The 12219-nt window shown below is 46.5% G+C and overlaps 2 protein-coding genes across 2 annotated transcripts in view; one reads left to right on the forward strand and one right to left on the reverse strand.

Annotated features, from left to right (window-relative positions):
• ptprc (protein tyrosine phosphatase receptor type C) overlaps nucleotides 1-1124 on the forward strand; it is a 75206-nt gene extending 74082 nt beyond the window's left edge. Inside the window, exon 30 of the mRNA XM_072438114.1 lies at nucleotides 59-1124. Coding sequence (XP_072294215.1) covers nucleotides 59-334 — 276 coding nt within the window. The 3' untranslated portion in view covers nucleotides 335-1124. The remainder of the gene's footprint in view (nucleotides 1-58) is intronic.
• Nucleotides 1125-2730: 1606 nt separating this feature from the next.
• Nucleotides 2731-11133, reverse strand: LOC140353460 (protein ABHD8-like). The gene is made up of 6 exons (XM_072438034.1): nucleotides 10932-11133; nucleotides 7874-8300; nucleotides 7261-7604; nucleotides 5344-5514; nucleotides 4249-4465; nucleotides 2731-2985 (listed from the first exon to the last, which is right to left on the reverse strand). Exons 2-6 carry the CDS (start codon nucleotides 8288-8290, stop codon nucleotides 2731-2733), a joined length of 1404 nt encoding a protein of 467 aa, XP_072294135.1. The 5' UTR covers nucleotides 8291-8300; nucleotides 10932-11133.
• Between the last annotated feature and the right edge of the window lie 1086 nt (nucleotides 11134-12219).

A 12219-nucleotide genomic window follows, 5' to 3' on the forward strand; every position in this document is an offset into this window, starting at 1 on the left:
CGCCCTTTCCCCACCCTTTCCCCGCCCTTTCCCCGCCCTTTCCCCGCCCTCTTCACAGGACCAGTACCAGTTCCTGTACGACGCCCTTGAGGCCCTTTTCCCGGCGCAAAACGGCGAAGTGAAGGTGCCCCAGGGCTCCTCCTCCTCCACCCCTGCCTCCGCCGCCGCCACCAGCAGCTCTGTGGAGATCGTGGACGAGACCAAAGCCGCCGAGCGGGAAAGCGCCGCTACCAGCAACGACCAGAAGGAGGCGCCGGAGAGCAGCAAAGCAACAGAAGAGGCGGACACCGGAGAGGACACTAGCACCTCCCCTTTGGTCACGGTGGAGGTCTGAGGGCCAATCACAACCGCAGTTACGCTTGCTTTTTATTTTATTCATGTAAAGACGGGATTAAGTATTTCAAGAAGAGCGTTTTCAAAGTTTAAATAAAGTTATAGGTAATAATTTAAAAGGTTTTTTTTTGCTGTCGTCAAACTTCATGGTCAGTTTTATTTCTCTTCTGTTTTTCTCTCGTTCAACAAGTTTTTCATGCAATTTTAAATCGTAAAATGACACAAATTCAACATATTTATCCATTTCGAGTCGTTTTTTGATCAGGTTTTTACTTACAAAATTGTACAGCAGCAGAATTCAGGGCAATTTATTTTGCACAATACACACAAATACATAAAAATATGTCATATATATTCAATCAAAGTAGAAAAAAATTATTAAAAACGGCACAAATTAAGAACGATTCAGTGAAGCGGCCAAACATTGTTCATATTTGCACTGGAACGAAACTGGAAAGTCATAAAATATCTAAATTTTCGTCTTGAAATTTCCTTTTTTGACCTTTTTCCAGTCATTTTTTTCCTTTTTATTTATTATTTGAAGCTCAGAATTGGAGAGACTTTAATGTCGTTTCCGTGCGGGATTTACAAAAGACAGGGCAAGTACTATTTTATACAGATTGTCTTTTTGTGTTTTTTTGCAATTAAATGCGTTTGTCAAATGTGAATCTTCTCCATAATTATCTTTGGAAAATAATAAGACAGCTACAGCGCGGTGTACATATTATTTCTGTCAAAGTTGTGCCATCATCGCCCGTTTGTGAGCCAGGAATAAACGTTTTGAGACAAGACAGTGGTTTTTTATTGACTCTGAGTTACGCTGAGTTCCGTGAAACGTGTCAAAGGCCAAAAGTGAGACACTTGAGGAGAGACGCACAACGGGACAAAACGCTGCACACAAACGAACAAAGAGTGCAGCAGTTTCAGTTTCCTCTTACCGGACACGTCTTTGAGCTTTTTATCCCTGTTCTAACATTATTCCCACGTCAAAAACATAACAGGAATCGTATTTAACTCATTTACGCTTGTTTGCGAGATCCTCTCCTCTCTGGTTACACTCGATCTGATTTGTGATGTCAGAGTGTGAGATCTCGTGCTGTTTGAAGTCCATAAATCATCTCCAGACTGCGTGCTGCGTGGCTGCTCCACCGTGGCAGTTCCCTCTGCTGACAGTAGATGGAGTGGTAATACCAAATCTTGATGGGGGAACGCCTGACTGATGAAATAATGTATAGTTTTTAGTGTATATATTATTTTAAGTTTTAAAACATGAGACGCAAAAGCAAAAGGTACAAGAGAAAGTTTAAAGGCCAATACAAATCAAGGATTGGACTGACAAAGGGACTGACATCAGGCAAATGGAAAAATTGTCATTCATATTTTATTTATTTTTCCTTGATTTATATTTATATTTTTTCAAAAGAACAGAGAAAAAAATATATTAAAAAAATAAATTAAAGGCCAATAAAAATACAAAAGTGTAATTTAAATGTAACTCAAACACAAACCTGAGCTGTGATCACATAAACACTGTGACCGAGACCCCGAAGTCCTGACCTCTGACCCTTTGGTCCGTCGCTGCGGTAACTGCTGATCCACAATCTCATCCTTCACTTAAAATGCAATAATTCTCTCCTTTAAACATAATTTTTTAGGTTTTTTTTCCTTCGTCTCGTCCACAACAGTTCTGGCCTTCATTCATTTGGGTCGTTTTCTCATTAGCTGCTTTTAAACTTTAATTTGAACTAGAATTAAAAAATAAAAGTTGCTGCCAAAGAGTTATTTTTGAGGTTTTGCTCCAAAACCGCTTAAATATCTGTTAAATGTCTGGATCTAGTAGTAATAATAATAAACAACCAAAGGGTGAAACAACCAAAGGGTGAAACAACCAGAAGGTCAAACAACCAAAGGGTCAAACAACCAGAGGGTCAAACAACCAGAGGGTCAAACAACCAGAGGGTCAAACAAGTGTCTTTAACGTGTGAAAAAGGAGAATATTGTCTCTTCAAACGTGGCTGTCAATCACTCTGTGAAACCTTCTGTCGTTGCTTTTCAAGTCATATCATGTTTTTTATGTTATTCAAGTGCAGAGAGGAGAGGGTCAGTGGCAGTCAGTGGCGGTCAGGAGCGGTCAGGAGCAGGAGGCCCTTCACTGCCGTGTCCATGAGTTCCAGTTTGCACCATAGAAACAGTGTGTGGGACCTCAAGGCACAGATGGTTCATTTTGGTGAAACGTCTCGTCACACGCTCGATGTCCAGTGGACTTTGCCCGTTCTTGACCACAGGATATGGCAGGCTCAAATCTCTCGAGTCCTCACTGCCGTTGTGCCTCTGGGCCAGACACTTTGGCCACATCGACCCGTGCGACCGGCTCCAGGAGACCTAAAGTGGCTCTTGTTACGAGCTGTTGGTGGAGGCGGGGCGAGCACTGGAGGGCCGGTGGTCAGGCTGGTGGTCGGACCCGGGCTTGGAGGAGTCTGATGGGGCCCGTGCTGTCTCTGGACGCCCTTTGGAGTTGGGTTTGGGGGGTTGAGGCATGGCCGGTTCCCACAAGAGGAACTCGTACAACAGAGTGTTGACCATCTCTGGACACTCCATCATCACCATGTGACTGCCGTCCTCCAGAACCTTCAGGAACGCCATCAACAGGATCTGACCAATCACAAAAACATGTTCTTACAAACAATAAGACTTGAGTTACTTGACCAGTGGGATATGGCGATATTTGTGAGTCAGGCTCAAACTCGGGCTCAAACTCGGGCTCAAACTCGGGCTCAAACTCGGGCTCAAACTCGGGCTCAAACTCGGGCTCAAACTCGGGCTCAAACTCGGGCTCAAACTCAGGCTCAAACTCAGGCTCAAACTCGGGCTCAAACTCAGGCTCAAACTCAGGCTCAAACTCAGGCTCAAACTCAGGCTCAAACTCAGGCTCAAACTCAGGCTCTGGCTCAAACTCAGGCTCTGGTTCAAACTCAGGCTCTGGTTCAAACTCTGGCTCAAACTCGGGCCCAAACTCGGGCTCAAACTCGGGCTCAAACTCAGGCTCAAACTCAGGCTCAAACTCAGGCTCAAACTCAGGCTCAAACTCAGGCTCTGGCTCAAACTCAGGCTCTGGTTCAAACTCTGGCTCAAACTCGGGCCCAAACTCGGGCTCAAATTCGGGCTCAAACTCGGGCTCAAACTCAGGCTCTGGTTCTGGCTCAAACTCAGGCTCTGGTTCAAACTCTAGCTCAAACTCAGGCCCAAACGCAGGCTCAAACTCAGGCTAAACTCAGGCTCAAACTCAGGCTAAACTCGGGCTCAAACTCGGGCTCAAACTCAGGCTCAAACTCAGGCTAAACTCAGGCTCACACTCAGGCTAAACTCAGGCTCAAACTCAGGCTCAAACTCAGGCTAAACTCAGGCTCACACTCAGGCTAAACTCAGGCTAAACTCAGGCTCAAACTCAGGCTCATTTGTGGACATTGTTAAGACGCTTCGACCAATTAGTGCAAGTATTTTTTTGATTGTTGCGATTGCTTTGAGCAAGAGCCTTTCCGTTGTGTAGAGCTCAGTTCAGAGCGACACATCTGGACCTGTCATGAGCCACTCCCTCCTGGCTCGGGTCTACACGGTGCGAAAGGTGTTTCCCAAACCGAGGTCCCCTGGGGCTACAGGTTTCCGATTTTAACAGACGGTAGAATTGTAGTATTTAAATAAATATGACTGCTGCACAAACAGAGCCCTCTCCAACGACAGTAAGCCTCGGCTCCTGAGGCCCTCTAGTGGAAGTGTAAGGACATTACAACACAGAATACCTACAATGACTTGTGAATTAAGGTTTGTTTTTGGACGAGGAAACATCATGATAACCTTCTTATACGTTGTAGATGTGTTTTTGTGGTAGCTTCTGCTGACCACTGTGTTGAGACTGACCTCGGCCATGCGCTGGTCCTCCTCCACAGGGACAAACTTGTCGTGCATCCCGTGGACCAGCAGCGTGGGAGCGGTGACCTCAGCGTGATACACCTCGTCCCCCTCAGGCCAGTACTGACCGCTCATCATGGACCTCAGCACCAGAGAAGACACGTTAAAGGCGTTGTTCTCTCGCAGAAGCTGCTTCTCCTTGGAGCCCTGATGGGCAAACCCCGCCCTGTGAGCAGAGGAGAGGGTCAGCCCCCTTAAGACAAACCCCGCCCTGTGAGCAGAGGAGAAGGTCAGCCCCCTTCAGACAAACCCCGCCCTGTGAGCAGAGGAGAAGGTCAGCCCCCTTCAGACAAACCCCGCCCTGTGAGCAGAGGAGAAGGTCAGCCCCCTTCAGACAAACCCCGCCCTGTGAGCAGAGGAGAAGGTCAGCCCCCTTCAGACAAACCCCGCCTTGTGAGCAGAGGAGAAGGTCAGCACCCTTTAGACAAACCCCGCCCTGTGAGCAGAGGAGGAGGTCAGCACCCTTCAGACAAACCCCGCCTTGTGAGCAGAGGAGAAGGTCAGCACCCTTCAGACAAACCCCGCCCTGTGAGCAGAGGAGGAGGTCAGCACCCTTCAGACAAACCCCGCCCTGTGAGCAGAGGAGGAGGTCAGCACCAGGAGACAGAACTGTCCGTCATACTCTAGTCTCAGCTCCGCCTTGTGTTTATGACGCTCTCATTGGTCTAAATTGCTGAACTTTAGATCAAGTATTCGTCGATTAAAATCTCACACGTTTTAGTTTTACAGTCACAGAGTCAACACACTCTTTTCTCCCTGTCGATGGAATAAAACACAAATAAGATCATCTCACGCCTTTTAATTAATTAAAAAATGCTCTCTTTACGATTTTATTCCATATTGTGTGTCTAAGTAAGTAATGTCTATGTTGATTTTTTGACATTCTCGCAAGATATTCTGTTACTCTGTTTGTATTCGACAGGCTCATGAAAGGCTCATTGAGTTTTCCCCTGTATAAATAATAAAATAAATTAAAATGATTAAAATGAATAAAATGAATAAAATGAATAAAATGAATAAAATGAATAAAATGAAGTGTCGTACTTGAGGAAGCTCCAGGACAGCAGCGGCGACAGGCAGTGCAGGACACACGTGGGCAGGCTGAAGATGGAGCAAAGGCTGGGCTCCAGGGCCGTGGGGCCGCCGCCGTTTATCATCACCATCTTGTGGATCTGGTCCGGATACTCGTGCGCCAGGAACGTGCAGAACGACACTCTGGTAGAGAAGTTCAGTTTATTCACTCACTGCTCTTTATAATGTTGAATAACGCTCACGCTACAGCCGAGGTTTATCACTGTAAATCATCTGAACATAAACGTGCTTCAAAGAGCGCCCGAGCTGTTGTGGAATGTGCATGTTTCAGAGAGGAAACACAGGGAGAACATGCAAACTACACACAGAAACATTCAGAGTTTCAGATGGACTGCAGTGCAGTAAGGGATCTTGTCAAAATGGGTTGACGCTGAAAAGTCTAAATTTTTTTCATCTCTCTCTGGACCCCCTCCCCCCTCAAAAGACTAAAGACTGGCTTCACATAAAATTTTACGTGTTGATAAAACGATAGTAACTTGATAGACCCTGCTCACCTCTAGTGAACATCTCTGAACATCCTTTGGTACGTTTATCAGTAGAAGTTATGAATTCTCCAAATATTGTCACCTGACGCACATGTTTGTTTACTCAATCCACATGGTCCACGGCGCGCCGTGGCCAGCGCAGGGAGCGGGGCAGGTGCTCCCTCACACGGGCCACTGCGCGCCGTGATCCCAGCACAGGCCACGGCACGCAGTGGCCCGGTGCGCTATGATCTCCCGCACGGGCGAACATGGCGCACCGTGCTCCCCCGTAAGTGCTCCCCCGTACGCACTCCCTGTGAGTTTATTAGCATTTTAAAACAATTACTGCCACGACAATGTATTGAAGCTTCAAAGCAACAAAAAGACAAAATGTAGGTTCAACCAAGTCTTTTCAGCTTCAACCCATTTTGAGATGATCCCTAAGCGTGAGATACTAAAACACAAATAAGATACCATTTTATCAATGAAATACAAAGTAAATCCACAAATAATGTACTAAATATGAATTGATTTATTGTAAGTGATTTTTTCAGATCCAGTAATTAGCATAAACAATTTACTTTGACTCATTTGCTGTATATTTTAATATATATATAATTGACACTTTTGTTTAGACATGTTTTTATTTGATTTTGTTTTATTGACTTTGACTTTATTCAACCAGCAAAGTTAAATAAAGTTCTCTGGTGTTTGAATGAGAGGAAGTTTATAAGGATGCAAAGTCAACAGAAACATGAACGTTCAACAGACATATTCTATTATTGAACATGAGTAGATAACAATTTTATATTTTGTTCATTGTGAAACGCAAATGTGGATCTGAAACGACAAGTCATAGAAATGTATCCATTGACTTCCTGTTCAAAACTCTTAATAGCCTCTTCATAGTGGCATTTCCAATCCACTTTAATTTATTTAAGTTTAATTTATTTATTTAATTTGATACATTTGATATTATATTTATTTATTTTATTTATTTTATTTATTTTATTTATTTTATTTATTTTATTTATTTTATTTATTTTATTTATTTTATTTATTTATTTTATTTATTTATTTTATTTATTTATTTTATTTATTTTATTATTTGTATAGCACACTTGACCGTAACAAGCAGCAGATTTTATTTTATGTTAAGACTCTTTATTTTTCAGATAATCTCACACACAGACTCAGTGGGCGGGGCTAGGGGGTAGGTGAAAACTGACATTTTCTGTGCACTCTAACCTCAATTGCAGGACAAAACAGGATCAACTCAAACATGCAGGAATCAATATACAACTGCGCAAGCTAATGATGAGGAGACGCCATAGCAACAGGGCACCCTCCCCTTTAACCCCTTTAACCTCTTTAACCCCTTTAACGTGCCCTGGATGAGGATTACCCGTAGGAGTGGCCGATGAGCACGTTCCTCTTCTTGGCGTATCGCTTGAAGATGATCCTCACGTCCTCCGCCAGGGCGTAGAAGGTGTAGGCGGCCGGGATCTGCGGGGCGGAGCTGGCGCCGTGTCCCGCCAGGTCCGGGGCGATTACCTCGTAGCCCAGCCGCGAGAAGAAGTCCAGCTGGGACCCCCAGATGTCCAGCGAGCCCCCCACGCCGTGCACAAAGAACAGGGCCACGTCCGGGTGCGTCCCCTTGCAGGACGACACCCGGCGCTCGCAGTCGATGATGACGGTGCGTTTGGGTTTCCGCCGGTGGCGTTTGGGCGGCTGGCTCTGCTCGTTGACCTGCGACGGGACGATTCAGGTCACGGCACGGAAACAACAACTATTACATTTATTTAGAAGCGAAAATACTTTCTTTAGCCGTCACTAAACCCGGTCCCACCTGAGCGTCTCCTGCGCCGCCCCTGGGCCCGTCTTTAGCCGTCACTAAACCCACCTGAGCGTCCCCTGCGCCGCCCCCAGCCTGTCTTTAGCCGTCACTAAACCCACCTGAGCGTCTCCTGCGCCGCCTCCGCAGGAACGTCTTTAGCCCTCACTAAACCCAGTCCCACCTGAGCGTCTCCTGCGCCGCCCCCGGGCCCGTCTTTAGCGGCGTCCGTGGGTGCGTCCGGCAGGCTCGGAGGGGGGCTGCTCTTCCCGTCGGTCAGCTCCACCTCAGCGATGCTGTTGGCCGCAGTGTCTCCGTTTCGCCTCAGTCCGCCGCCGTCGCTCAGGTTCTCGATGTACAGCTGCCCGTTGCGGTACACGGTGATCTTCCTCTTGCAGCTGATGAGGCCGCCCTGACCGCTCGGCTCCTCCACCACGGGCCGGTCGGGGATGATGTGGCGCACGCGCAGCACTCGGCCCGGTTTGACCTCCACAAACTCGTATCCGTCTGCAGTGGGCTCAGATGTCTCCACAGGGACCACGATGTTGGAGGACATGGAGCTCAGGCAGCAGAAGAGGCTCCTCACAAAGCTGGTCAGCATGACGGACACTCTGAGGAAGAAGAAGAAGAAGAAGAAGAAGAAGAAAACGAAAACGAAAACGAAAACGAAAACGAAGTCTAACTATTTTGCATCACTTGTGCAGCAGGGGGCGCTCTAACATACAGAACTGCATCATTTTTGTGTTCAAGTGGATTCTACTGTGTTTTAGATTATGCCCAATTGAGTTTATACAAATTGTAAATAACAGTGGTCCAAGGACGGTGCCTTGAGGAACTCCTTTATTAAGGTAAGAACATTCAGATTGAATGTATCAGTAGAAACAGCTTGAGCTCGATTTGTGAGGAAATCTACAAACCATTTTAGAAAAAAAGACTATAGACTGAATTTGTATGTTCACACAATGCTTTTAAACATTGAAAATAATTAGTTAAATGTTGCAGCAGGTTTGAGGGATGCTGGGTAATCGGAGCTATAGTGGGGGCCAGGTGGTGCCAAGGTGGGGCTCAGGCAGTGTCAAGCGGAGGTAAGGCGGGGCTCAGGCGGGGCTCAGGCGGGGCCAGGCGGGGCTCAGGTGGGGCTCAGGCAGTGTCAAGCGGAGGTAAGGCGGGGCTCAGGCTGGGCTCAGGCGGGGCCTGGCGGGGCTCAGGAGGGGCCTGGCGGGGCTCTGGCGGGGCCTGGCGGGCCTGGCGGGGTTCAGGCGGGACCTGGCGGGGCTCAGGCGGGGCCTGGCGGGCCTGGCGGGGTTCAGGCGGGGCCTGGCGGGGCCTGGCGGGGCCTGGCGGGGCTCAGGCGGGGCTCAGGCGGGGCTCAGGCGGGGCCTGGTGGGGCTCAGGCGGGGCCCACACACAGCTTTGAGCTGGAGGTATTATCTGCTTCAACAAGAGAGGATTAAAGTCCTAAATCCACACAATCTGTGCAGCTCCTTCTCTCTCGCGCTGACACTCACTTTGGGCCGTGATCATGACAGGATCTCACTTTATTTTCTCATCTAGCTTTAGAGCTTTAACTTCAATGAAGCTCAAGTAAAGCTCAAGTGAAGCTCAAGTGAAGCTCAAGTGAAGCTCAAGTGAAGCTCAAGTGAAGCTCAAGTGAAGCTCAAGTGAAGCTCAAGTGAAGCTCAAGTGAAGCTCAAGTGAAGCTCAAGTGAACGGTGCCATCCTGGACCGACCAGAAGCAGACGGTTTGACTCTCATCCAAGAGTCGTTCTCAATCCGTGGCTCTGGTCTGAGCAGTCTGATAGTCTCGCTACACAAGCTCCACCCACTGGGCGGAGCCTCCTGATAATAGCCCGTCTTGTTTATCTATTTGTTTGTACTGTTGTGTTGCCCCCTGGGTAGGAAAAGTGCCAGATAAACACTTTTTCAATTAGTCTTAGGTGTACATGTGCAGAGGATGTGAGGAGGATGTGAGGAGGATGGGCAGAGGATGTGAGGAGGATGTGAGGAGGATGTGAGGATGTGAGGAGGGTGTGAGGAGGATGTGAGGAGGATGTGAGGAGGATGGGCAGAGGATGGGCAGAGGATGTGAGGAGGATGTGAGGAGGATGTGAGGAGGATGTGAGGAGGATGGGCAGAGGATGTGAGGAGGATGTGAGGAGGATGGGCAGAGGATGTGAGGAGGATGTGCAGAGGATGTGAGGAGGATGTGAGGAGGATGTGAGGATGTGAGGAGGGTGTGAGGAGGATGTGAGGAGGATGTGAGGAGGATGGGCAGAGGATGTGAGGAGGATGTGAGGAGGATGGGCAGAGGATGTGAGGAGGATGTGAGGAGGATGTGAGGAGGATGGGCAGAGGATGTGAGGAGGATGGGCAGAGGATGTGAGGAGGATGTGCAGAGGATGGACAGATGATGTGAGGAGGATGTGCAGAGGATGTGCAGAGGCAGAGCAGAGGATAATGCATTAGTTCATACTCAGCTTCTGTGCACTTTGAACTGTAAAAGTATTGAATACTAGATACCAATCAATACTAAACCAGTATCAAAAGTAGACACTCATTCTAACCAGTATCGATACCACAACATAGTAATACACAGAACAAAATTGGCCTTTCCACAGCCAGGCCTAAACTAGACCAAACCAGGCCTAAACTAGACCAAACCAGGCCTAAACTAGACTAAACCAGGCCTAAACTAGACCAAACCAGGCCTAAACTAGACCAAACCAGGCCTGCACTAGACTAAACCAGTCCTAAACTAGACTAAACCAGGCCTGCACTAGACTAAACCAGTCCTAAACTAGACTAAACCAGGCCTGCACTAGACTAAACCAGTCCTAAACTAGACTAAACCAGGCCTGCACTAGACTAAACCAGTCCTAAACTAGACTAAACCAGGCCTGCACTAGACTAAACCAGTCCTAAACTAGACTAAACCAGGCCTGCACTAGACTAAACCAGTCCTAAACTAGACTAAACCAGGCCTAAACTAGACTAAACCAGGCCGAAACTAGACTAAACCAGGCCTAAACTAGACTAAACCAGGCCTAAACTAGACTAAACCAGTCCTGGACTAGATTAAAGTCAGGACTCATATCCAAAACAGACTAAAAGGAGAATATGAAATAGACCAAACTACATACAATAGAATATCAAATAAACTATATAAATCATCTCTGGCCTGATGCATTGACCCTTTGTTACATAAGCGCTCTTACATTAATACAACGTACACATTTGTTTACCTGTATGAGGCCCAAACTCCGCGTAAATTGCCTGGATGACGTGCGCTTTCCTTCGGTGACGTTACAGGCCGCGGGGGTCAATCCAATAATCTGATTTAGAACGTGGAAATCGCAGTTCGGCACCGGCGTTGTGCGCCCGCGTGCTCCGCTCCGGATCCGGTTCTGTCCATCATCATTCACACTTCTGACCTTTAATGTCGCGCGCGTGTCCAGAAAAAGGCCCGTTTCTTTACGTTTCACACAGAGCTGAGAGAGTTAATCCATCTGAGCCTCATCCATAAAGCTGCGGCCCGGGGCAGAGTGATGCTGCCCCCTGCTGGTACAACACGGTACAACACTTAATAAGCCTCATTATAAACTAATAATAACGTTTTTTTCTGTACTAGGCCTAAACTAGACTAAACCAATCCTAAACTAGACTAAACCAGGCCTGCACTAGACTAAACCAGGCCTAAAGTAGACTAAACCAGACCTGGACTAGACTAAACCAGGTCTAAACTAGAATAACCCAGGCCTGGACTAGACTAAACCAGGCCTAAACTAAACTAAACCAGGCCTAAACTAGACTAAACCAGGCCTGGACTAGACTAAACCAGGTCTAAACTAGACTAAACCAGGCCTAAGCTAGACTAAACCAGGCCTAAGCTAGACTAAACCAGGCCTGGACTAGACTAAACCAGGCCTAAACTAGACTATACCAGGCCAGTCATTTTAGAATGTAAACTAAATACAATATAATATCAAATAAAACTTGTTTTTTTCTTTTTTTTCCTGTAGTTTATAAGCATGTCCTAATTATGATTAAAACAAATGTATTACATGATTTCATATGTACATTTTTGCCCATATTTGGAACATAAATGTGAAAAAATTATACATTTCTTTGTTGGAACATCAGATACAAAAAAGATGATGATGTTGGAGATCTTACTTATTTATGTATTTGAGTAAAACAAACGCCACGGGCCCCTGGAAAGAGTACTGAATACCTGAAGTAAAAGTACAGTTACATCAATTACAAGTACAACTACTGGGACCAAATGTGCAGCGTACACAAGAACAAGAAGTTTCAGTGTAATGTACAAAACTGGGGGGCAATTAGGACGACTCACGGCTTTAATTGTAACTATAATTACAACAACACGGCTAAAATTATACTCAATTATGAATAAGTACAAGTACATGTTTAAAAATCGACTGAAAAAAAGTACAATCCAAAAAAATCGACTCAATTACATTAACGCGAGTATTTGTAATAAGATACTTTCTGTTGTTTGTCGACTATTTT

This window comes from Eucyclogobius newberryi, unplaced genomic scaffold (genome assembly GCF_026437365.1).
Source record: "Eucyclogobius newberryi isolate DKJ021-1_F unplaced genomic scaffold, fEucNew1.0.hap1 SCAF_9, whole genome shotgun sequence".
Lineage (NCBI taxonomy): Eukaryota > Metazoa > Chordata > Actinopteri > Gobiiformes > Gobiidae > Eucyclogobius > Eucyclogobius newberryi.